Here is a 26,326-nt window from a genome sequence, read left to right as displayed (position 1 = left end):
CTATCCTGTGTCCCAAACGCCTGAGGCTTTTAGCCCTCTCTTAGTTTCTCTCTGCCGGTCTTTTTGACAGTCCTGTGTTTTCAACACCGACTCTCGAAGAAGCCCTGTCCCCATAATGTCCATTTTTCTTACCAGCAGACCTCTGTATTTAGAAGTGGAGCTCAAGTTGCAGGCCCCCAACATGTTATCCCCAAGAGAATGTGATTTATGAAGAGCTAGAAACTTGTTTTAATTTAATGTAAGTAAATAATGAAACATGAGGTTCTCGGGATGCTGAATTATGCCTCCAAGGCTAATATTGCTGCTTGCGCAGAACTGCAAAATATGAACAACTCTGTCAAAAACCCCTTAAGATGTGTCATGGGAGAAACTAGTATTTTTATTTTATTGTATTTATTTTTAAAAAAACATTTCTGTATTGACTGCTACATTTGTCTGTTACATGGCTGAAGTCTCTGAAGGAACCTTGATTGTTTGAGCTATTGTTTGGTTATCGGGTGCATTGCAGACATGGTACCAGGCTCAAAGGACCCCACACTTTAGCAGAGGTTGCTGCCAAGAAGGAACGGGAAAGGAACTATTCCAGACTGCCTTGACACTAATTAATTTCCATCTCCTGTGCGAATCTCATTTGGCAAATGAGTGATGGGCCTCTTGTCTGCTGGAGAGCAACCATCCAGCTTTTTTTTTTAAAAAAATAAAAATAAAACAGACATTTGAACAGTAGCAAAGATCCTCTTACCACATCAGCACTGCCATTACCCAAGAGTTGGGATGTGCAGGACCCAGGGTTTTGTATGGAGACGTGCAAACACATGCAAAAATACAGTAGCACTGTGCAGGAATTCAAACACAGGTTTCTATGGTCCAAATAAAATATTCTTCATCACAGCATCCTGGTTTTCTTTTGGCTCCATTAAATTGGTGCTGGTTGTTGTTGAACCCAGAAAACAAAAAAGGGGGTTATGCTGTCAAAATATTTTGGGAGGGGGGGGGCGTGTTGGTCTGGATGATAAGCAGGAGTCCCTTCCAAACCCATGATCCTCTGCAGGTGAAGACAGAATATAAAAGAGGAAGCCAGACAAACCCGTTCCTTTACTAAGGTAATGGCCTTAGCTGGCCACTTAATTACTGACATTTACATTAGAAAGAAGTGGCCCTGTTGCAATAGAAACATTGAGGGTACCTCGCCTCACCCAGTTGGAAGCAACATCAACTTGCAAGGTAGCAGAACAATAGCCAGGGAGTTTTGTATGGGCGCTTTTGCTGATGCTGGAAGCCAGAGAGACAAGAGACATGTCTTGCTCTTTGATGAACCCAAAGCTGAGTTTGGAGCTTCTCTGAAAAACCTAACAGGGAGGCAACCCTTCCATCCTATGCTTAGGTTGTAAAAAGGTAAAGGTAAAGGACCCCTGACAGTTAAGTCCAGTCGTGGCCGATTCTGGGGTTGTGGCGCTCATCTCACTTTATTGGCTGAAGGAGTCGGCGTACAGCTTCCGGGTCATGTGGCCAGCATGACTAAGCCGCTTCTGGCGAACCAGAGCAGCGCACGGAAACACTGTTTGCCTTCCCGTCGGAGCAGTACCTCTTTATCTACTTGCACTTTGAAGTGCTTTTGAGCTGCTAGGTTGGCAGGAGCAGGGACCGAGCAATGGGAGCTCACCCCATTGCGGGGATTTGAGCCGCTGACCTTCTGATAGGCAAGTCCTAGGCTCTGTGGTTTAACCCACAGCGCCACCCATGTCCCTTTGTAGGAGGGTTTAAATATTGTAAGTCTCTTTGGATGGGCTTGCCCAGAAAAGTGGCTTCAAAATACCTTGCAGTAAATAAATAGTCCTTTTGAGCTTTTGTGGCTGTTAATGTCCAATTAGCCAAGAAAATGAACTATTATTATTACTTGCATTTTCCAATCGAATTTTTCTTTTCTTGGCTCTGGCTTTTATTTTATCATGCTGCAATCAGTCTATAGGACTTTTATTTTTTTACACAGACTGAGTGCCCTCTGCTGTCACAAAGTAAAAGTAAGATTTACAAAACAGGCAGCTACTACCAAATGCCTAACAATATTATACATTTAGGCCAGGGGTCAGCAAACTTTTTCAGCAGGGGGCTGGTCCACTGTCCCTTGTTGGGGGTGGGAGGACCATATTTTGAGGGGGGGGAAATGAATGAATTCCTATGCCCCACAAATAACCCAGAGATGCATTTTAAATAAAAGGACACATTCTACTCATGTAAAAACATGCTGATTCCCGGACTTTCCGTGGGCCGGATTTAGAAGGCGATTGGGCAGAATCCAGCCCCTGGGCAATTGGGCAGAATCCAGCCCCTGGGCTAAATCATGGCCCACCCATGATTTAGGCTGAACTTCTATGCACACCGTACCTGGAAGTAAGTCCCAAAGAAAACAATATAGCACAGTATGTTGTACTTTAAATTGTTAACCAAGAAATGCAAGAGTCTGCAACCTGTATATATTTTCCATATATTTTTCTTATTGAGCATGATTTATAGTTTCTGCTACTTATATGTAGAAGCCCTGCATATTAGAAATCCCGCTCTTAATTCCCTCCTCACATAGCATCCTGAAATTTCACCATGCATTGTCTTTGCAGTGGATCAGAGGTAGGTAGCCACCAAAAACTTGCAGCTTCTCATCTGTTTTTACAACTAATCATTTCACTGTTTTCACCTCGTTCAACGTAACTGAAGCCTGATCTTGTTATAACTAGCTAAACAAAACCAGTTCTGATGTTTAGACGTCACTGAAATCTTACACTGAAGCAAATTATTTCTGACGTCAGCTATTGAACGGATTGTTGTTTTTTTAAAAAGTGCACACACAAACAATATAATAAAGGAAATTCTCGCCAATTGGATATTCAGCTGGATAGGATATCAGCTTCCACTTCTGTGGAGGAAACCCGGTGGCTATGTTTACATTTGACTTAAATTCATCAAAGCCCAAACCCTGTCACTTAAATCCTGCCTAATCAGATAAGGTTGGAAGGATATGGTCATGTTCTGGAGGAAATCGCCGAGGCCAACAGCTACAGAACTCCGGACAAATGTTCCTAAGTGTTGTCGTAACATTTGGTGCAAGATCAAACCCTGCAAAGGATTGTTCTGCCTGTATTTCTTTTGAGATTTATTTTTTTTTACTTCAGAGAAGGGAGAAACTGTGTTCTCAGCAGATATTGCTGGACCCCCAACTTCCATCAGCCCCAACAAGTCAGGGATGATGGGAGTTGTAGTCCAACATGGCAAGAGGGTCACAGGTTCCTTACCACACTTTTACTTCAAATGGTCCCATTGGTTTGAGTAGTTAGGTTGTCTTTTTTGGCCGTTGGCCTACAACTCTTCCTGCACAGTTCTGGTTGCCTCATCCCAAAACAGGATATTGCGGAGTTTTAAAAAAGGTTTCAGAAAAGAGCAGCTAAAATGATCAGGGGGATGGAGCAACTCCGAATACTGAATGAAGCTGAATGTTGGAAGATTCAGGACCTACAGAAGAAAGGACTTCTTCATGCAGTGCATGCTTAAACTACAGCATTGACTCCCAGAAGATGTAGAGATGGCCAACTTGGATGGCTTTAAGCAAGCTTAGACTAATTCACAGAGCATAAGGCTGTTCATGGCTACTAGACATGGCGACTATCTCCTACCTGTGTCATTGGAAGGCCACTTGCGGAAAATCCCAAGTGGGGAGGTTTCTGTTGCATTCATGGTCTGCTTGGGGGTTTCCACTGGTTGGCCACTGTGAGAGGAAGATGCTGGACTAGATGGGCCATTGGCTTTTTTTTCATGTCCTGGTGTTCCCCATTACAAGAGCCCATTTACCTTTAATTAAAGCCATAAATTTATTTTAGTACAAACTAAAGCTGCCTATTTCATGACTATAAAGTCCTAAAATGCTTCTCTTGTTTTCCCACTCACACCTAGTTTCCTGCCCGCTCTCTGGCTGCCATCGTAAGCATAAGGATGAGTCATTGGCAAGGCTTCTTGGGTCATTTTCTTGTCACTTCTTTAGCAGAAGGTGAGCCTGGAAGCTTTGCTGCCACGACAGAACCTTTGTAGTCATTCTGGGCCTCCTCTGCCTAAACCCAGTGTGATATAATGGTTGGAGCTCTAGATTAGGACTTGGGAGACCAGAGTTCAAATCCCCACTCAGCCATGAAGCTACCAGGTGGCCTTAGGTCAGTCACCGTCTGTTTCAACCTGACCAAATGAAAACTTTGTTATGAAGATAAAATGGAGAGGAGGAGAGCAATGTATGCCACCCCTGAGCTCCTTGAAGGAAAGGCAAAATCTTAAGTGTAATAATGACAGGACTCCATCGTCTGACAATACCTTTGATTACTGGAACCTTGTGATGAAGGGTAGACTAAAAAAATCTAATAAAATAATGTTTGAGAGAAACAACAGCAGATGACATTATTCACTATGTTCTGCTCGGCTTTCCAAGGGGAATAGTAGCAACTGTAGGAGCCAGAGTGCTTGACCTTTGGTCTGATCCAAGCAAGGCAACCTGTGGTCCTTAACTCTTTGACAGCATAAACCCAGCTGAAATCAATGTGATTAGTCTTCATTTAAATTTAGTTATCCAATGCTCTATAAATGTCCTCCTTCCAAAAGGTTTCTCACTCACCTATAGTTTTAAAATTCAGCAACGGGTTTATTTGGTGGCATTTTTACGATTCCAGCCTCTTTGTGTCGTAAACCCAGTGCTTTTTTTTAAAACAACAACAACAACAACATGTTTATGGGTACTCTCATTTTCCTACTCATATTGAAATACTGCCCCTCAATGGGGCCACACTTAGATTCACACAATGTTTAGGGGTCTGCGTTCCCCCCCCCCTCAGAAAAAAGCACTGCGTAAACCACTTCAACATATTCGGAAAAGCAACAATTTTATATTGTTCCTGGCAGAGCATAGCATTTCTTCTGTATTCCTCTCATCCCTTTCCAGGTTTTTTTTTTTTTTAGCTGCCTTTATGTCTAGAAACCTGTTCTTCATGTGGGATTGCCTATGCCATTATTCATTCCTATAAGGTTAAAATTCAGGCCAGCTGAAGCGCTGTAGCAATTTGGCAACTGCTTGATTGGAAATGGCCAATGAGACTGTGCTTCTCCCAGGTCCTACATTCTTCAGTCCCAGTGGCCATTCATCGCTTATGTGTAATAATCATCCAGGTAACTAGGTAGCCCAAGGTATTTAAGAAGGAATGAGCACAGCTCTCTCTCCCCCTTTTTGCTCTTGGATAGGTACATGCAGGCAGATCCTTGGCTCTACCGACTGACAGAACATTTACAAAACTGCAAGCAACATGTGTTACGGGAGATGCATTAAATATGTTGGGTACAAGCTGCTGATTCTTGCTGTGCTCTGCATCGTAGCAAACATCCTGCTTTATTTTCCCAATGGAGAAATAAGATACGCTTCGCACAACCACCTCAGCAGATACGTCGGCTGTCTTCATGGCATTGTAGGAGGAGGTATTTTGGTGAGTAACAAATCACTGTATGTTTCCTTTCTCACAATGGATGTTCTTATGCTTCTCTTCCCTCAGCTGCTGAATTTCATGTTTCAGAAAAATTTCCACATGGCCTCACTGGATTTGGAATCTTTGCCATATTTTTATTTTTTATGTTTACTTTTTTTAAGTTTCAAAAATTCAGAGTTTTTGCAGAACAATAAACCACCAAAATGAACTGCAAGTTTTTCCCCCCTTTTCAAAATTGACCTTGTGGCACGATCTGTCCTTTTGCTGTCCTTTCAGAATCCTAAATTGATGTTGCTCTAGTCAAGACCAAAGTGTCTTGGCTAGCACCTCTTGGAAGCCACCAAGACATCTGCTGAAGAATTGAAGTTAAACCAGAAAGTTTAACCAGAATGATACTAGTGGGGCCTGCAACAAAATGTTGCAGTGTATCCCCACCTCCTAAGAGGAGCACTCTTATTCAGAGCTCCAGATAGCCTAGAACAAGATCCTTGAAGGCCTCTGTGAGGTGGTTGTGGGAGATTCAGAAATAAGGAATGGAATAAAAGATATTTCACCCATCCACTTGATGTCTTCTCCTGCTGAGCACGAATTCTATTTTATGGTGGGAAGCATGCAGTATATAGTAAAACTTACTATATACTTACTATATATTGTCAGAGTATTGAGAAGATTACCGTAAGTTGCTCTTTTCCTCTGTTCTCCCATTTCCCCCTTCTTTCATTTCGCTTTCAAAACTGACACGTAAATATTCTGAATCTCAAAAGTGATGTCTTTTAGACATACACACACACGGTGTGCCTTTCTAGAGTCAATTGACAACAACATCCTAATCGATCATAGTTTCATGTTGGGCAGTTTCCTGGTTTTAAAGATGGCATTTTTTTTAATTCACAAATGAGTATGTTACTGAGGGTGTCTCCTGGACAGTAGAAGCCATTACCTTGGTTTCGGGTTCTGTTTCACTTCAAAACTGATCAGTCCTCAACCATCTCATAGCCTCCAACATTCCTCAGGTGAAAATTGGGGCATTTCACTCTCCCCCCACAACTGACCCACCTTGACCCCCCCTTTTTGCTGCCCCCCCCCCCACAGAGCATTTCCTATCAGAGAAAGAATGAGTGGCACCATCATTACATGAATAGGACACAACACACTGTCCTGGGGAAACCCCTTAATCCTGATTTTATTTTATTTTCTTTGGTAAATTTACACAAAAGACAAACCACACACCAATAATGAGATTTCAGAAAGGGGCGAGAATAGATGCAGACAGACAAAGCATTTTTTTTTTTAAATGTATTTTTAATCTCTTGTTGGAAGCCGCCCAGAGTGGCTGGAGAAACCCAGCCAGGTGGGCGGGGTATAAGTAGTAGTAGTAATAATAATAATAATAATAATAATAATAATAATAATAATAATAAATAATTTTAATTTTTAAAGCATTAAAAATAAATGAATAGACTCCCTGCGCTTTGTTCCACTTCCTCTTTCTTCCCACCCAGGAAGACCCTGGCCTCTGCCTGCCCCTCAGAGCCGGCACAACTCGGTGGCAGCAGCTACCAGCTACCCAAGGGAGGAGGCCGGCCGCAGCAGCCATGGAGAGGCGGTGGGGCGCTCCCTTGCAGCTGCCACTGCCACTGCCGCCGCCACCGCTGCCCTTCAGGACAAGCGCCGGCCTGAGCTAGAATGCGGCAGAACAGCTGGGGGAAATAGGGACATTCCAGGATCAAAACAGAAGCTTTCACCATTCTGGGACTGTTCTGTTCCTGGAAAATCGGGACGCTTGGAGGAGGGTATGCCACCTTTGTTTGCTACAGGAGCTGGCAATGGGGAAGAATACACCTGCAGACATGGCCTCTGGGCAGCTGTGTAGCTGCTGCATGCTGGAGCAGTCAGGGAATGGGGCAGTAGCAAGGTCAAGGCTGTTTGGGCATGGCAAAAAATAGAGGCAAACCAATGCTCCTGTTGCTGCACCTGAACCTTCCTGACCTTGCCCTCCCACTGTCCCTGGTGGTGACGCTGCTGCCAAGATGCCAGGTCTGTGGTGGCACCCCTCCCTGCTGGCCAGTCCTAGAATTATAGGTGCCTAGGAAGGTGTCGGCTAATAATCCCTTCTCCTACTGTGGTTCATGACATCATTATGACAAGACCTAAACATCCCCTCTCAGCTGATTCAGGCCAATAATTTTTTCAGCAGCCACCTCTCTCTTGTGCAGTGACGGGGAGGGGCAAATGAAGGAAGTGGAATAGTTTAATTTCAAATTAGGCCAGGTTTGATTTAGCCTGTAGCCCATTGGCTAATAAGCTTGAATTGGTACATTGACACTTGTTAGCCAATGGGCTACAGGCTAAAGTCATGAAGTCAAATCCATTAATTACGGTGGTCTGATATTGGGCAACTGCAAAAAAAAAAAAAACAAAACAACTTTTGGTTTAATTAGCTAGAAGAAATTGGACATAAATGAGATACAAGATGTAAGCTGAGCCACATCAGTAGGCATGATCAAAACTAATCAGAAACTCATAGTGAGATGTAGGATGCAGATACAGTGGTACCTCGGGTTACAGACACTTCAGGTTACAGACTCCGCTCACCCAGAAATAGTACCTCAGGTTAAGAACGTTGCTTCAGGGTGAGAACAGAGATCGCACAGCAGCGTCACTGCAGCCGCAGGAGGTCCCATTAGCTAAAGTGGTGCTTCAGGTTGAGAACAGTTTCAGGTTAAGAACAGACCTCCAGAATGAATTAAGTTCTTAACCCGAGGTACCACTGTACAATCGCTGATCTAATATAATTGTTTGCAATACAACTGTTTCTTTCTTTGTTTTTAAATTAAACCTAGGTGTTGATCCCGGCATTTGTGCTCATTGGACTCGAAAATGAGGGGTGTTTCCATGGATGCTTTCCTCACGAGCACCATGGGAGAAACTGCGCAGTAAGTGAGCCTTTTCCCTTTGCCAGTCATTTAAATATGAGACCCAATCAGAAACTCAGAGGAGGCTGTTCATTCCTTTCATTGGTGGTGGGTACCCATCGCAGCTGGTTGGGTGGAAGGCAGGGAGGCCAACACTAGGTGGCGCCAGAGCCAATGGCAGGCAGAGCCAACCATTTCTAATGTTGTCCTCTTCCCTACTGAGTTCTACACTTGGACTGATTAGGAGGAACCTGACAACCAGAACCACATCCTGGACTATTTATTAAGCAAGAAGGCAAGAAATGGGACTGGCTGAGGGCAGACTGGAGTGGTGGGGCAATAGCCCATTTGTCTTAACAGACCAGCGTCCCCTGACTCCATTCTTTCTACTTTCCTATTGTAGCTGCTGGCATCAGTCGTGGTGGCCGCTGTTGGGATTCTTGGTGCTGGATACTGCTTCATCATTTCAGCTTTGGCTTTGGCCGAAAGACCTTACTGTTATTGCACTGATGACCACAGCGGGTGCTATCCGTTCTTAAACTCTCATGAAGGGTATGTAAGCTTTCCTGTGGCAGACTGCAGGGGCAGGGTGCCTTTTTGACTGCAACGCTCATCATCTTAGGCAACCAGCCATGTGGACTGAGAATGATGAGTGCTGGAGCTCGAACACCTTTGCATACTGCCCAGGCATCAGAGTCTATTATTCTATGTTGCTGGTTTTATTTTGATTTTTTAAAGACTATCTTGTCTGATTATATTGGCATTTTAAAGGTATATTTTATGTAAACTGCCTGGAGGTTTTGATTATTAAGTAGTACAGTGGTTCTCAAACTTTTTGTTCTGAGCCACTTTCAGAATGAAAATTTGCTTGCGCCACACTGAAATTTTTGTTGATGAGAAGTACATTGAAAAAGGAAAATCTCTGTCCTCTTTCTGTTTCCACATCATATTTTTCCATGTATAAGTCTATATTTTTCCCTAAACTTTTGAAGTTTAAAATAAGCGATCGTGCATAGTGCGTTTTCTTAATGGGGTGTTTTATTCACGGAAAAATACGTGTGTGTGTGTGTGTGTGTGTGTGTGTGTGTGTGCATGCTTAAGTATGCATACAGATTCAATGAGAGGTGTGACTTGGCTTTTGCTGGGTAATCTTTTATATTAAGTCTAATTTGAGATAAACAAACCCTCATTTCCTTATCAACACAAATGAATTGTTTAAATGTTTCTGTGATAGCCCTTGAATCTTCCCACCCCTCTTGCCATACTCTCCTGCCACACCCTTTGAGAACCACTGAAGTAGTACATTGCATCCTGTCATTCATCACCATCCCTGACCACTGGTCCTGCTAGCTAGGGATGATGGGACTTGTAGTCCCAAAACAGCAGGAGACCCAAGTTTGGGAAACCCTGGTGCACACAAATGAATAAACTTGGGTACGAGAATGCATTAGGGAAGACTTCTTGCAAGAATGTGTATGTCGGGGGGGGGGAGAGCCTACAAAAATGTATATACCAAGTGGTACTTGGTTCTCAAACTTAATCCATTCCAGAAGTCTGTTCGACTCCCGAAACTGTTCGAAAACCAAGCTGCGGCTTCTGATTGGCTGAAGGAGCTTCCTGCACTCAATCGGAAGCCGCAGAAGCCATGTCGGATGTTCGGCTTCCAAAAAACATTCACAAACCGGAACACTTACTTCCGGGTTTGTGGCATTTGGGAGCCGATTTGTTTGGGAGCCAAGCCATTCAAGTACCAAGGTACCACTGTTTGAGTACTAAAATTGGGATGAATTTTCAGGAGGACTTTTCTTAGAAATTGCAAACTGATGCAGAAATGTGAAGAACTGAACTTAAGACTGAAAAAATAAGAAACAGAAATAAATAAAAAGTTTGTCTATTTCTAGATGCAGACAGTCCCTCTCCAGGGAGGAAAAACCATGTTGTGAGGATATTTTCTGACTGCTGTTTTTCTCTCTCCCTTCCTCCCTGTCTGAAAAAGCAGCATATATTCACGGCAGCGCAGGAATAGAGAGCAAATATCTTCAAAACATTAAATGGGGACAAAGGCTATTAAATTTATTAGAACAATTTGTTGTTGTTGTTGTGGCACCTTTTCTCCACTTCTACAGCTACAAATTAATATTTGTGATTGTTTTCAATAGGTACCTGTGCCATGAGCCATGGCACATTGTTACCTGGAACGTGACCCTGTTCGCCATCCTGCTTGTTTTGAGCGGGATCGAAATAATTATCTGTACCATTCACATAATAAGGGGCTGTCTCGGAGGTGCATGTGCCGTGTGCCACGTTCACAAAGAGGTAAGTGTGTTTAAAGGCTACCCAAAGCTTTCAACAAGTATTTTTGGGGTTATATGATCACGCAGAAACTGCCCATGACGCTTTACAAGCTGCTTCAGCAAGCCAAGGATGGCCATTATGTCTGTGTCATTAGGAAATTCGTGCCTGGACAAGCAAATACAAAGTATATTTCTATATTTATTGCATTTATAGGTCCCTTTTGGGCAATGCCCCCAAAGCAGCCGTACCATAAAAATGTAAATCCAATAAAATGTTAGCAATTACAACGCAGCGAAACAGACATCAAAAAGAACCAAACACTACTAATTGGTTTTGCAGCACAGAATCGATCCAGCTTGTGGGCCCCAACCAAATGAGTGTTGCCACTCAAGAGAGCTGGGCATGTGCTTAAAACACTCCCAAGCGGCATCAGTGTGACTTAAAAATGCTTGGCCACAATCCAAAATAGAGGTGAGTGCATTCATGTTTATAGGGTTGCATCTGACTAACTGATGTTTGGAGTAGACACACTGAATACAATCGGTCATGACCATTTGTACCAATGACTCTACTCTGAGTGTGACATATCTGGACACAACCCATAGATTTCAGCGCAATGATGTATTTTCAGTGCTATCTTGGATTGTGGCTCTTAGCTTTGGCATGAGAGCAGTGTTCTCCAACTTTGGGTCCCCAGATGTTCTTCGACTACAATTCCCATCATCACCAGCCAGCTTGGACCAGGGGTGGGGAATGATGGGAGCTGTAGTCCAACAACATTTGGGGACCCAAGGTTGAAGAACACTGCATGACAGTATGCCTTTCCCAAATGCTGCATAATGTTACATCAGTGGGATTTGCTCATATGAAAAGATGAGAATGTGTGCAAGTGTCCCACGATGTTAATTTCCTCCCAAACTTTCTAAATGATTTGGTCACCAGAGCTTTTACTGCCATATTTAGTTTTATAATCTTCTGGTCTCATAAGGAGTATCTACTACCCATTTTACTTCCAAGCATTGTTCCTTTGGTCCTTGAGTGACTATCATTTTCTCTCTTTCATGGGAACATCTGATGGTCAATCAACCAAAATCTTGTTGTACAGGAGTGAGAAACATCACACAAGGAAGAAGCCCCACTATTTTCTGTGTGAATGACACTCTACCAAAGGATGCCAACACTAAAGTTGGTGTCACAACAGAGGATCTAGCAGTGGGGAGTTTCCCCCATTCAGATCAGTGCATCAGCTCTGAAAATGAGTCATAATCCATTGAAATTGACCTTGAATTCAGTGAACTCTGCATTGGGCTGCCTATATTCTATAAATGGATAAGGGTTTTTGATTCTGGGCTATTGCTCTCATGTATTTATCAAATGTGTGTTTTTAATCTTTTACAGACCTGCCCTTGCTAAAACGCTTGGACTTGGAAATGGGTTGAAAACTTCTCATACTTCACTGTAATTATTCCTGTATTTTTTTGAACTGAGACAAAACTCATATTCTTAGCACTTGTTTTATATAGCATATGTACTCTGTTCATGTCACATACGTTGTTCCCGAATAGCATTGTTTAAAAACTTCTGGCACGTAACTCGGCAATTAAAAAAAGTATATTGTGCCAGATCCCCTTTGAGCTCTCTTACGTTACAGAAATGTAACTATATTGTTAGCTGTGTAAGCGCAGACCGATGGATCATTTAGGCTGCCACCTTGAACCCACGTAACTGGGAGTAAGCCCTACTGAACTCAGTGAAATTTACATCTGAGTAGACATGTGTAGGATTGCGTTGTTAGCATATATTATACTGTTTTCCATCGTTAATTGGATGGTTTTCAATGTTCTATTTTTCATGTATAAATTGATTTCCCCCAACAAGACGTTTATTGCTTCAAATGACAGCACTAGGAGCTGTAGCTGAGTAATGGTACCAGTAAAAGCTTGGACTCATTTTATTAGGGATCATGGGCGTAGTCAGGATTTATGTTAGGGAGGGGCAGGACACCTGTCACCGTCCTCTGTCTAGCAGATTCGGAATAAAATGTTGTTTTAAATTACTTTTTGTTTTTACCCCAAGTGCTCAGAAAAATCTGTCAATCTTTCTACGGTTTCTACTTTTAGGAAAGTATTTTTATTTACTTACTTCATTTAGGAGGGGGCAAGTGCCCCCCCGCCCCCTTGCCTATGCCCATATTAGGGGCGCGTCATATATCTCCTCCTTCAGGTGTTCAAAATGAACCCGGGGAAGGAACAGAGTTGAGTACATTAGCTCCACTTCCCACCACAATGGAAGCAAAATTCAGGTGCAAAGATCTGAAGTGGGATTCCAAGCTGAACCCACATAGAAGTCTTCCTGAGATTGAGACCCCTGCCTTGCTTGCGTTCTCAAGCATGGGGAAGATTCCGAGTATGTTTAGCCAAATGCACTTAGAATAAACTTCAGACCTTTGCGCTCGGTGTGTTGAAGTCAGAAGTGGAGTTGAGGTCAGGGCTGGCGTGCGTTCTCCACCTTCCTCCCACAGTCTCTGTCTTCACACATTCCGTGGAATGCCTGATCAGGGCTGGAGTTGTATTATTTATCCTTTATGGATATAGAGATATATTTGGGGAGTGCATACCTAAGGAGCAGAGATGTTCCTTGAACATTGTATCTTCCTATAGAAGAAGGAAGTAAGATGACGTCAAGGTGGGAAGGAGTGAAGGAGATTTGACTTAAAAAAGATTGGGTTGAAAATTAAGATGACAGTGATCCATAACAATAACAATAAAATAAACCCCACAACCCCCACGTGTGTTTTCTTTCTTTTCACGTCTTTCATAGAGATTCATTTCACTGCCTAACAAAATTCACAGTTAAATATCTGAGAAGGTTATGAATGAATTGGCACCGGAAATAGACCACATGAAGTGCTGCAAGGAAATTGCTAAAGAGAAAGGCAGCTCGTGCGCTAAAATTATAAGCTATTGCATCTCTGTAGTAAGTGAAATAAAAAAGAACTGCAGAGTTGGAAGGGGACTAAGAGAGTCATCTAGTCCAACCCCCTGCCATGCAGGAATCTCAACTAAAGCATCCATGACAGATGACCATCAAACACCTCCAGGGAAGGAGAGCCCACAACCTCCCGAGGGGGATGGTTCCACTGATGAAATAACTAACAAACGACAACTCCCAGCATTCTTTGAAGAAACCTTTGTAGTTAAGTGGTATAAAACCATCTTATGTTTGCAGTGTACATGTGTTCCTTGTCTTTCATCTCTTCTCACTGTAAGAAGATATCCTCTTGCACACTTGATTTGCAGTTAGTGCAAAACTGGAAGTGATCTTTATAAGTCATGACAAAAATCTTTTCGGCTTTCTTATGCAAGTAGAGACTAACATGAAATGATGGCAATGACATAACGCCTACTGATGAATTCTAAACCCTTTCAGAACAAAAACCTTACGTCTGGCAAATGAATTGCTTTTGATCAAATTTGGTTTCAGTCAGCAGGTAGATTATTCAACTCTCTCGGCAAGCAACAACAACTAGGAAACTTGTCATTTATGGGAATGTAGCTGTAACTATTGCAACACTAAGCAACAGTTGAGAAACTGTCTGTTAATTAGCAATCCAACAAAAGCAGAAGACATTTCTTCTGTTTGGCATGCACAATCTATGATTAAAATTTTTTGCCTGTGGAAAGTCACTTTGAGCTGTGGAAAAGCAGCACACAAAGGGTGTGGTCTTCAGACATTGCATCCCAAGTACAACCCAAACTCCCTTCTTACAAATTCTTTTTGGGGTGGGAGAAACCCTGCTGCAGGCCTACATTTAGAGCCCGGCCAGAGAGTTGTATATACTGTAATCCTATTCGATAAACATAATGTTACTAGCACCCGCATGCAGTCTGAAATCAGTAGTCACGTTTCAACAAACAAAACCACTAATAAAAGGAATTTACTTAGTTAAATGATAGCCTTCCCTCAACTTATTCCCACACATCTGCATTTAGAACTGCAGAACACTGAATTCTGTTGTTTTCAAGAAAAAAAGTGCATCCTATATTTCGATACTAGAATTGAAATTGTTCTACGTTTTTGTAAAAACAGGTTAGGAAGAACATAGAAAGATGCCTTCTACCAGGTATGAGATAATTTTTGTTGCCTAAAGTTGAGCCCAAATGCTGGAGCCAGTAAAAAGTCTTCTTGTACTTTTCACACACAAATTCTTGTCTGCAGCTATCCTTTCCTCATGATGCCACCTGAAACAGGTTGCCACACCCTGGTGCATGGAAGACCCAGCCTTTTGTCAAACTAGTTGTTCACCTAACCTAGTGTTGTCTATTTGGCTTTAAATGACAGGGTTTGAGGAAGAGGTACCAAATTGGTCCAAATATAAGCCACCTCCAAATATAAACTGCGCTTCCCGGAACGAGATCTTTTTGAAAGGAAAACATGTACCATAAAGCTCAGAGCGGCTGACAACAGTAAAAATAACACAGTTTATATAAAATCACAATCAATTAATTGAAAAACGTTCTAAAATCAATTCATTCTAAAATCAATTCAGCCAAGCATCGAGTGATACCTGCCGAGAAGGACAGGTGATCCTTTTACAAAAAAAACTTCCGAAGTATCCCAAAGCCCTACGTGGGTCCCAATATCTCATTTTAAATCATGGCTTCTCTACCTAGAAGTACATGATTATAAACCTCACTCAGGTTTTATACAAGCTAGATTTTTTTTGGGGGGGGGGAGTGCAGCCTATATTCAGACCAATACAGTATTACCCATCACCTGCTTTTAACAGTTATGCTTATTTGTTCTTATGGGTATCACGTATTAAAGTACAAAAAATCCAAACCTCTTTGAAATGGAGACAAATGCTACTGCATCTGAAATGGGACAGTCACTGCGAGTGGGAAGGTGAGTTAATGTTTGGGGATGGACTAAGACTTATTTTGGGATGTAGAGGCATGTAAACATCAACTCCTTATTCCGGGTGCTCACCCAGCTCTCTGGAAACTTGGAGCCAACTTGGAGCATCATCCTCACAAAGCAGCACCAAGGTAAAGAAGAGAATTGGTTTGGCATCCTAATCAATTGTACCTCGTACAGCGTTGGCGCATCTGGCAAGAGGGCAAGTTTTCTGGGTGAGCTTGAGGCCCCAAGCTCAGTTAAATGCCAACCCAACTGCATGCTGCTACGGAAAATGAAAAACAGGTAGTCAATTGGTCCTACCTACATAACCTTGTCCTGTTTTTCTTTTATTTTTGGAGAAACCCTGGCTGGATCCAGCAGTGGAACTAGCCACTGGGGCACCCAGAGCCATAGCTGTCAACTTTTCCCTTTTCTTGTGAGGAATCCTATTCGGAATAAGGGGATTTCCCTTAAAAAAGGGGAAACATTGACAGCTATGCCCAGAGCGGTGCATATGCCGTGCACCCGGGGTGGGGGTGTGATCGGCATGGCGATCAGTGTCCAGGGGGGATTTTGTCACCTCCCCTCAAGGATGACACCAGGGTTGGACCGCCACCCCCCCCCTTCCTATGCCCTGGCTGGATCTAGACACATCAAAAAAAGTGATTCAGTTAAATGCATTGTAAACTTCATACAGTGGTACCTCAGGTTAAGTACTTAATTCGTTCCGGAGGTCTGTTCTTAACCTGAAACTGTTCTTAACCTGAAGCACCACTTTAGCTAATGGGGCCTCCTGCTGCAGCCACACGATTTCTCTTCTCATCCTGAAGCAAAGTTCTTAACCCGAGGTACTATTTCTGGGTTAGCGGAGTCTGTAACCTGAAGCGTCTGTAACCTGAAGCGTATGCAACCCGAGGTACCACTGTAAAAGGAAATCCCACTGGCGAAAGACAGGACTCCACAGCACCATCTGGTGTCATAGTATTATAATTCATATAAAGTGCTTTTTCTTTACTGAGTCCCCTGTCTTCCGAAGAGCGACTGAGGTTTGAGTCGGAATTCCCTTTAGAGGCGAATTTCCTCAGAGGAACACCTTCCCCTCCTTTCAAGGATATGACAAGAACTCCAGCCAGTGGCATTTGCCTATTGTTCTACGAACCGCAAAGCTTTTATTTGCTGGGCACTGAGCTTGTTTGAGAAGAATCATATCCCGGCAACCGGGTTCTTGTCAATGCGAAATGACTCAGTTGAAACAAGAAAGTTGAGACGTTTGACAACTTGGCAGGAAGGATTGGCCACCACCTTCTCTGCCCTTTTGAGATGGCATTACAAAAGTGTGGCGGCTGCCTCAGTTGCCTGTTAATCCCCCTAGCACTTTGGAGCATTGTTATAAATATCCTGCTCTATTTTCCTGATGGGAAAGCTCTATATGCTTCCAGCAACAATCTCATCAACTATGTGTGGTATTTTGAAGGAATCTGTTTCTCCGGTGTTATGGTAAGTGTGGTTTATGCTTTCTTTTTTATTGCTTCTCTAGGGATCCCTGCAACAAGGTGCTAATCTGCTGTGTGATCTTGCAATGTCTGAAGGGGCAGATGGGGGGAAGAATTGAGAAGTGGCTTTATTTTAGAGTCAGGAAATGTAATTGGGATCCTGAAATCAAGGGTGACAGCCACCCAAAAGAAAGTGCTTTTTAATATAGGCTTATTTGCCAACAACATACCAAAGCATTTACTACAGAGAAGGGATGGGGGGGCGGGGCGGAATTCATTTCACATTTAAAGCTGAATCTATCAAATCTGCATTTTCTAGAACAATATGAGAACCGAAACAGAGCCGCCTTCCAAAATTCTCACTTATTCAAATTTTGTGATGCATTTGTAAACTAACATTTTTACAAATATATTAGGGGAAAGTGTGCATATGTCCGTGAACATAACTTACAAAATGCATTATATCAGGGGAAATTGCTTGCAAAAAAAGTATGTTATTCAAAGTTACATACAATTTTTATTGCTCTTTAAACAAATTCAAATACAAGAGCCACTTCTCCAGCAGTACATCTAATGTTGTTTGTTCTAGCCATTGACTTTAAACATAAACTTACACATTCAGTGTTCAAGCATATTACTTAAAGTATTCCCTCCACTGAGAATACTGAGCAGTTTGGTATAACAAAGTCTTGATTTGGGTCATTAACATAGTTAAAGAAAGAGGTCCACTTTTTTGGGAAGGTGTCTCTATTCGTTATGCCTTTATTTGCTCTCCTGTGTCTGCTGAGATGCTCAGAAATTGCTGTATCCCATATGTTCAGGGCAAAAATATATTTATTAGGAATAAGTCAGATTAAAATGCTGATCATTTTTATAAGGATTTTAAAAAACAAAAAAAGCAACACCCCCCCCCCCCGCAAATGGTGGCAGAAATGTGGAGAATTGAACTTTAAACTGGAAAAAAATGGAAAATTGAGAAAACCAAAACTGGCAGAGCCTTCCATCCTACTCTAGAGTAATATAAGTGTGATCTCAATATGTATGACATGGGCTTGAACTAATGAGAACTGGCAGATGACTTCAGATGTTTTGAGACTACAATTCCCATCATCCCTGACCACTGGTCCTGTTAGCTAGGGATGATGGGAGTTGTAGTCCCAAAACATCAGGAGGGCCGAGTTTGCCTATGCCTGTTATAGAGTCTATAAAGGTAAAGGGACCCCTGACCATTAGGTCCAGTCATGGCCGACTCTGGGGTTGCGGCGCTCATCTCACTTTATTGGCCGAGGGAGCCGGCGTACAGCTTCCAGGTCATGTGGTCAGCATGACTAAGCTGCTTCTGGCGAACCAGAGCAGCGCACGGAAACGCCATTTACCTTCCCGCTGGAGCGGTACCTATTTATCTACTTGCACTCTGAGGTGCTTTCGAACTGCTAGGTTGGTAGGAGCTGGGACTGAGGAACGGGAGCTCACCCCCGTCACGGGGATTCAAACCGCTGACCTTCTGATCGGCACGTCCTAGGCTCTGTGGTTTAACCCGCAGTGCCACCTGCGTCCCTCTTTATAGAGTCTATAAGAACGTGATATTATTGGATACCATATCCTCTGTGACTTCCATTCCTGCCTTTCCAGATGCTTATGCTGGCAGCACTTTTAATATTCCTGGACCGAGACACCTTCCAAAAATGCTGCCCAAGTGAAAGCTGCACCAGGACCTACAGGGTGCGTATCTTGCTTCCACACATGGCATTTGTGCCAAAAACTTCCTTTGACCCTTTCTGCTCCCATCTCCTTCCTTACTCTGTACTGGAGAGGAAAAGAAAGAGGCTACCTCTGATCTCCACAGCTCCTCCTGGGGTGAAAAACAACAACAGGAAGAAGTTATCCCACTGCTCTCAAATTGACGGAAACCTTTTCTGTTTTTGTATTTGTATGAGATACTCTGGGATTCCGGCCAATTTCTTCCTACCTCAAACGGTCATCACTGTGGGGTGAATCACATGTTGCCTCCAGACAACCTGTTTTATTGAGCATTCATCCTGACTTGTTTGCACAAAACTTGCTGGGAGATTAGATGGCATTGGCTATTTATTGAGCATTCGTTCTGATCTGCGAAGCTGTGGGGAGGGCAGAGTGAACTGGATGCAGCATCCATGCGCCCTTCGATCCCACCCCAATTGCCCTCCCACCCCCTAAAACCAGCACCCATTGAGAATGTTGACAGCAAATCCAACTGAGAGGTGTTGCAAACAAAATCTGCCCTTATTTCCTTATGGGGCATACAAGAGCCCTTTATAGAATCCTTTGTAGGTTCTCCATTGGTAGGAGAAAATAACAGAGGCCAACCAGAGAATATTGAGAAGCAAAGCAGCTAGTAAGCCTGATCTTTATGAAAGCTGTTGCAACAGGGTGCTCCCCTCACACACAGGAGAGAGGAAGAGGAACCCAGAACCAAGGTGTGCCTGCCCTTGTATAGACATTTTAAATTCACTGCCCTGGAGCTCCAGACCACCTCTCCATACATCATACATACACCACAGAAGGGGTGTAACCCAAGACAACCCCCCACAAACATCATACCTACATCATAGAAAAGGTGGTCTACAATAGAAATTTGAATGTTGTTGTTTTTCCTGTCTGCCAGGTTAACTGTTAATGCCTTATCTGATTGCCTTTCCTGGTAGTCTGGCCATTCCTTTGAGATGGTGAATACCCAATTCCTGAGGCAATGGGAAGGTTTCCTCACCCCCTCCCTCCTTGCAGAGAAAATATTTGGTCAGTTTGGGAGTCAAAACCGTTTCAGGACGGTCTTCCTGTGCTGCTCCAGACATGTGGTCTACATATCTATGTATGTGCTTGGTTGGTACATTTATGAACACTTATTACAGTGGTACCTCTGGATGCGAACGGGATCCGTTCCGGAGCCCCGTTCGCATCCTGAGTAAAACGTAAGACGTGACTGTGCGTGCACAGGTCGGGTTTTGCTGCTTCCGCGCATGCATGTGACATCATTTTGAGCGTCTGCGCATGTGCGAGCAGTGAAACCCGGAAGTAACACACTCCGTTACTTCTGGGTCACCACGGAGCGTAACTTGAAAACGCTCAGCCTGAAGCACATCTAACCCAAGGTATGACTGTATATATTAGAAGACCTTAATTTTTTTATTACAAAGGCTGTCAGCGTAACTCCCCCCCAGCAAACTTTGTTCAGACAATGCTCCCTTTCTTGCAGCTTGCTTCTATTGTAGTGATAGCATTCCTCCACCAGTTCCAACAAGGTAGAAGTGTGTTCTTATAACAGATTGTGCTATTTTGAGACATTGCCTGCCAACAACATTCATTCTAATCTGTGCTAAAGATTATTGCTATTCCCCCCCCCTTCCCCCTGGCTCTTTAAGTTACGGAACACTTTCTATGCTGAGTTCATCTAAGTATTGGGTAGAAAACACACACACACACACACACACACACACACACACACACACTTTTATCAGGAAACTTAAGCGATGGAATTCCTTCACTGTCATAAAGATAACACTGTGCTCTCTTTAATGCAGCGCTTCATTTCAGTTGTGCTTGCCCTGCTAGGCATCGCGTTCTCTGGATACAGCCTGATCATATCTACTTTGGGTTTAGTGCAGGGCCCATACTGCAGAACCTCCGCTGGCTGGGAGTATGCCTTCAAAGACACTGCAGGCCGGTAAGAAAGAAAGAAAGATTGCTGTCTCTAAGGGGCAGCTTTGAACCAACCCCCAAAACACCAGACCAAAACACAGAGAGAGCCAGTTTGGTGTAGTGGTTAAGAGTGGTAGACTCATAATCTGGTGAACCGGGTTTGATTCCCCACTCCTCCACATGCAGCTGCTGGGTGACCTTGGGCCAGTCACACTTCTCTGAAGTCTCTCAGCCCCACTCACCTCACAGAGTGTTTGTTGTGGGGGAAGAAGGGAAAGGAGAATGTTAGCTGCTTTGAGACTCCTTCGGGTAGTGATAAAGCAGGATATCAAATCCAAACACCCATCTTTTGAAATATAGAGTCAAATGTGCATATATATTAGTAAAAGTAACATAGGAATATGCCTTCTACTAGGGCAAATTGCTTGCAAAAACGTGTATCTTAGTAGAAATTCGCAGTAAAATGCTGGTGCCTTTGCACGAGGTGTAGGGGCCTGCAGTTAGGGTCCAGGTTAGTTTTCAGTATGTCCCACGGAGTTTGATGGAATGAGGTAAAGACAATCTGAAAAGGCAAAACCTACTTCTCATTCAGTGTATGTGGGGGTTTAGCCCATGCACTAATGGGGCCCTTAGCGCATGCCTGCATGTCTTCCCATAGAAATGAATGGCTGCTATCTGGTCACATGGGGAGAAACTGTGCTTTGAGGCAACATTACAGTGGGGACACCTCTGTCCCTGGTAGCCCATCCACAGAGCCAGCGCAAGACATGTGGCTGCCTGAGGCAAAGGAGAAGATGGTACCTCCCTTCCCATGGACAAAAGCTGGTAGTTGAATCCTACTTCAACACCAGCAACGGGATAGTGACTTCCAGTGCACCTGAGATCAGCAGGCTAGTTTGAGGAGTGTAGGCCAAGCCTGTAGCATGCATAGCTCTGATCTCCAATAGAATGGATTGACTAGAGGGCAGCCGCTGCTGCTCCCCAGCAACTGCCGCCTTAGGCAATTGCCCACATTCTGCCTAATGGTAGGGCTGGCCCTGACCACCCACTATTGATGTAGAAACTCTAATGGGGAATAACATCCCTCACATCTCTAGAAAGCAGCTCCAGAAATGCAGCGGACAAAGGCAACATGTTTTACAGGAGCCATATTTGGGAGAGGAACTGAGGCCGAAGGAAGCAAGTATTGTCACCATGGCTAGTTCACAGGGCTAGAAGCATGGTTAGATTTAGAAAAGGAAGTGTGGGTCAGATTCTTTCTTTGAAATAGCCTCAAAGATGGATGAGAAAATGAGTCATGTGGCTATAGCTCTGAATGGGGACTGACACTTCCCCTGCCTGCCAAACTTGACAGGCCTTGAGGTAAATCTACAATAATAGCTTCTAACTTCTTTGTGCTGCTGTTTCTCTGATAGCTACCTCACGGATCACGCCTCCTGGTCCGAATGCTCCGAACCTGCCTATGTAGTGGAGTGGAACATCATTTTGTTTTCTATTCTGATAGCTCTTAGCGGCCTCCAAATATTGATCTGCTTTCTGAAAGTGATTGCAGAGCTAAAGAGGATACTTTGTGGGACCTATTCTGTCTTTGTTCAGGTAAGAGAATCATTCCAGAAGCTGCTTTAAAAAACAGCAAAGAAACAAACCCGTTCTTATTGTCATAGCTTTATAGCTAAATGCTCTTCTGTGAAGGATTTGAGTTCCACCCAGTGCTTCCTTTTGTAGAAAAGTAGGTGCCAGTGCTCACTATGAAGTTGTTACATTAAATGCCACACTTTTTGACAAAAAAAAAAGAAAAAAAAGAGGTGCCAGAAACTAGGTACTCTTGAGTACTCCCTGGGGAAAAAAGCACTGCTCCCACTATGCTTTTCAGCCCTGGAATATTTGGGTATAAAGGTAAAGGTAAAGGGACCCCTCACTGTTAGGTCCAGTCGCAGATGACTCTGGGGTGGGGCGCGCATCTCGCTTTACTGGCCGAGGGAGCCGGTGTACAGCTCATGTGGCCAGCAGGACTAAGCCACTTCTGGCGAACCAGAGTAGCGTACGGAAACGCCGTTTACCTTCCCGCCGGAGTGGTACCTATTTATCTACTTGCACTTTGACATGCTTTCGAACTGCTAGGTTGGTAGGAGCAGGGACCGAGCAACGGGAGCTCACCCTGTCACGGGGATTCGAACCGCTGACCTTCTGATTGGCTTTGTGGTATAGGCTCTGTGGTATAGGCAGGGCTATGAATATGGTAAGTATGGTAAATGAATAAATAGTGCTTGACTGCGAAGCTGCATAGGATATAAGTGAAAACTTCCAAGTTCTGGTTTAACTTGTAAGTTAAAATTTGACCTCTTTCTGTTCTTTCCCACAGCCTGCACTGATCTAACATTCATGAGAAAAGAAGCACAGACGCTAGCATGTCATCATGTCTTTGATCACACCTTTTGACTTACTTGATAAGCTTGGAGTGCTCCTTCTGTTTTGCTGCATTCCTTTTTTATACACAAATGCACATTTCCATGCCTTAATTATTATTTTTATTCATTTTCAAAATATTGATACATGAAATTATCAATTAACAACACAAAGAAAAGAACCCCAAACAAGAAAAAAACAACAACCCATCCAGACAGCAACAATACCATTTACTCAAAGTACATTTTTCCACCGTGGTAAACTCATTACTTCAAAAAAAAAGCGACACAAACCTGTAGTTAACGCATTCAGAAATCTATGGATTATATAATGTCACATTCTACAACCGGATTCATTTAGACACTTGCCCTTGAAGAAACCTGTATGAAACAAACTAAATATTTATATGTTACATGGGGTTCAACTCCCTATTTCCCCAGCATGTGATTTATGATGCTGCACACCCTTCATTGCAGGTGTGCAATGTTTGGCATATCCACATGTTCTTACTCCCTGTTTTTATCCCTTCCTCCTCCTTTTCTAATCTGTTTACCTTTCAAGCCCCCTTTTGTATTTGCATATACAAGTGGACTTTCGGTTAGGCAACAGGAAGCGCAAGTGTGCTGTGCTCTTGGAGTGAAATATCAGCTTAACTTGAGGGACACTTGATGAAACAACTGAAAAGGAAGTGCAACAGAATATTTACATGGCGACTCCATCAGATTGGCCTTGTATGTGAATTATATATGGCTCCAAGTCAGCAGAGAGAGAGACAGATTGAGAGAGAGAGCTGCAAAGGGGTGCCAAAGATACTCTGTTACCTCGGGTTAAGAACTTAATTCATTCTGGAGGTCTGTTCTTAACCTGAAACTGTTCTTAACCTGAAGCACCACTTTAGCTAATGGGGCCTCCTGCTGCTGCCGCGCCACCGGAGCACGATTTCTGTTCTCATCCTGAAGCAAAGTTCTTAACCCGAGGTACTATTTCTGGGTTAGCAGAGTCTGTAACCTGAAGTGTATATAACCTGAAGCGTAACCCAAGGTACCACTGTATAGGAAACTTTCTGAGAAATTATGTCCTGTTGAGGTTATGTTCACTTTGGGGCTGCATCAAATTGACTGCATCTCGCTCAGCCCCCCCCCCATTGGTGGTGAGTGGCATAGGGCTCAATTTTTCCTGGGTAGTCAAATTGGTTTGCTATTTTGCTGAAGAATTGGTGGATAGCTCAGTCAGTAGAGCACAAGTCACTTATTCTCAGTGTCGTGGGTCATTGGGCAAAAGATTCCTGCATTGCAAGGGGTTGGACTAGATGGGCCTTGTGGTTCTGTACAATTCTAAAGAGTGGCTCTTTTAAAAGAAAAAAATTGCTGCAGGTGCCAAGGCAAAAAGCAGAGGAGAGAGAGGCTGCTGCAGTGGGATGGGGGGGGGGAGAATAAGCCTCCCACCCCCTCACAAATGCTGCCTAGTAAGTAGGGGCATTTGCTCACATTCCACATATCATTTCACTGCAGGCTCAGTGCTCTTTTCTCAAGTTACACTCACACAGCCCTCTAAATTGACCTAGATATTTTCTCTGCTGACTGATCTCTTGTCATTCCCTCAACTTGTTGCCCTATGGAGGCGATGCCTATCATTAGTTTTAAGTGGCAGAGTGAAGTGGAGCGCCTGCCTAATTGACCAGTCCCTTTATTGTTAGGATTCCTAGCTCTGAAACTGTACATTAGTAATTATTTGGGGAGGCGGGGAGAAGCAAGGTCACATTTCAAATTTGTGTCCAAGAATCAAAAACAAAAGAAACTAAAAGACTTTCAGAATTTCACAGCCTCTGTTTAGTGAATGGCTTCTTTGTCTCATGCTTCAGGGGCAGGGGGTTGGGGAGGGACAGGAAGGGGAAAAACATCAGTTTTTGTTCAGGCATTAGCTAGGGTAAGCATGGAAGAGACAACTCAACAGCCACAGTGAAAAACTTATTTGACTATAACGACAGACTTTGAAGAGTTGTTTACAGAATATAACTGAGTGCACAGACATATTTTGAAACTAAGCCACTGTTATTTCAAGGTTCCGGTTATCAAATAAAGCAATGCAGAGTGTGCCTTGATTCAGTCTGTATCTTATCTGTCTTTGTTGTTGTTGCTTAATCGTTTAGTCCTGTCCGACTCTTTGTCACCCCGTGGACCAGAGCACGCCAGGCACTCCTGTCTTCCACTGCTTCCCGCAGTTTGGTCAAACTCTTGCTGGTAGCTTCGAGAACACTGTCCAGCCATCTCGTCCTCTGTCATCCCCTTCTCCTTGTGCCCTCCATCTAACTGAAATAAAGCAAATACAAAAAGCAGTAGAAGCTAAATAAGAAAAACCAGACACTAATATAAGCATAAAGGAAGTGGCATAGCTAAGGTTGAAGCAGAACTTTTGACCATATGTATTGTTGGCATCTGTCTGCCTTGAGAGACAATGGAGTGTCACCAGGTTTGAAGTCAAACTGCCTGGGGGTGTCAGGACCCTCATCTTGACATGCTCTGCCTGAAGGGAATTTTAGTTCTAATAATGAACCTACACACATTAGTCATAGGCTAAGTTTTACAAACTACTGTAATAAAAACTCAATAATAGCAATCCTACTGTGTAAACTTATTTCTGGGATTAATTGCATATCCTTCTTTTTGTTTCCAGCACAATGGCTTGTAAAATTTAATAAGACTTTTATTAATTGCATTTCAGTGAATGGAAATGAACTTAATGAAGCAATTAAGCACAATTTTTTTTGTCGAATTACAGAAGGAAAAAGCACATGTTCTTACATTGCAGGAAACGCATATTAATAGTGCCTTTAAAGGTGGTTTTTCAAAATAGAAAAACCAGATTAGGCCAACTGTATTGTTCTGTGGTCAATTCTAAAACAAAAGATGAAGCCATATATCAGAATAAGCTATAAGCTATTACATGAAGTTCAAGATGTTCTGTGAGCTAATTTAGGCAGATGCTGTTTATGAAAAGGACGTTTTATGCAGTCAACAGGATCAGTATGTCCCCAGTGAAAATATGCCTTTCATAGGCATCTCATTGGCCATCATGAGAACAAGCTGCTAGACTAGATGAGCCTTTGGCCTGATCCAGCAGAGGCCTCTTGTTATAG

The 26,326-nt window shown here is 43.2% G+C and overlaps 1 protein-coding gene across 1 annotated transcript; it reads left to right on the top strand.

Annotated features, from left to right (window-relative positions):
• Positions 1–5,042: 5,042 nt before the first annotated feature.
• TM4SF18 (transmembrane 4 L six family member 18) lies at positions 5,043–25,283 on the top strand. Its single transcript, XM_081863601.1, has 11 exons — positions 5,043–5,507; positions 8,351–8,443; positions 8,826–8,974; positions 10,582–10,738; positions 11,057–11,151; positions 15,545–15,622; positions 16,867–17,113; positions 18,742–18,831; positions 20,667–20,809; positions 22,200–22,380; positions 23,147–25,283. The coding sequence occupies exons 1-11, from the start codon at positions 5,331–5,333 to the stop codon at positions 23,159–23,161; spliced, it is 1,425 nt and encodes a 474-aa protein (XP_081719727.1). The 5' UTR covers positions 5,043–5,330; the 3' UTR covers positions 23,162–25,283.
• Positions 25,284–26,326: the final 1,043 nt, after the last annotated feature.

The sequence above is a fragment of the Podarcis erhardii genome (assembly GCF_964252035.2).
Source record: "Podarcis erhardii genome assembly, chromosome: 5".
Taxonomy (NCBI): domain Eukaryota; kingdom Metazoa; phylum Chordata; class Lepidosauria; order Squamata; family Lacertidae; genus Podarcis; species Podarcis erhardii.
Note: the sequence above shows the minus strand (reverse complement) of the source record. Positions and strands in the feature narration are given on the sequence as shown.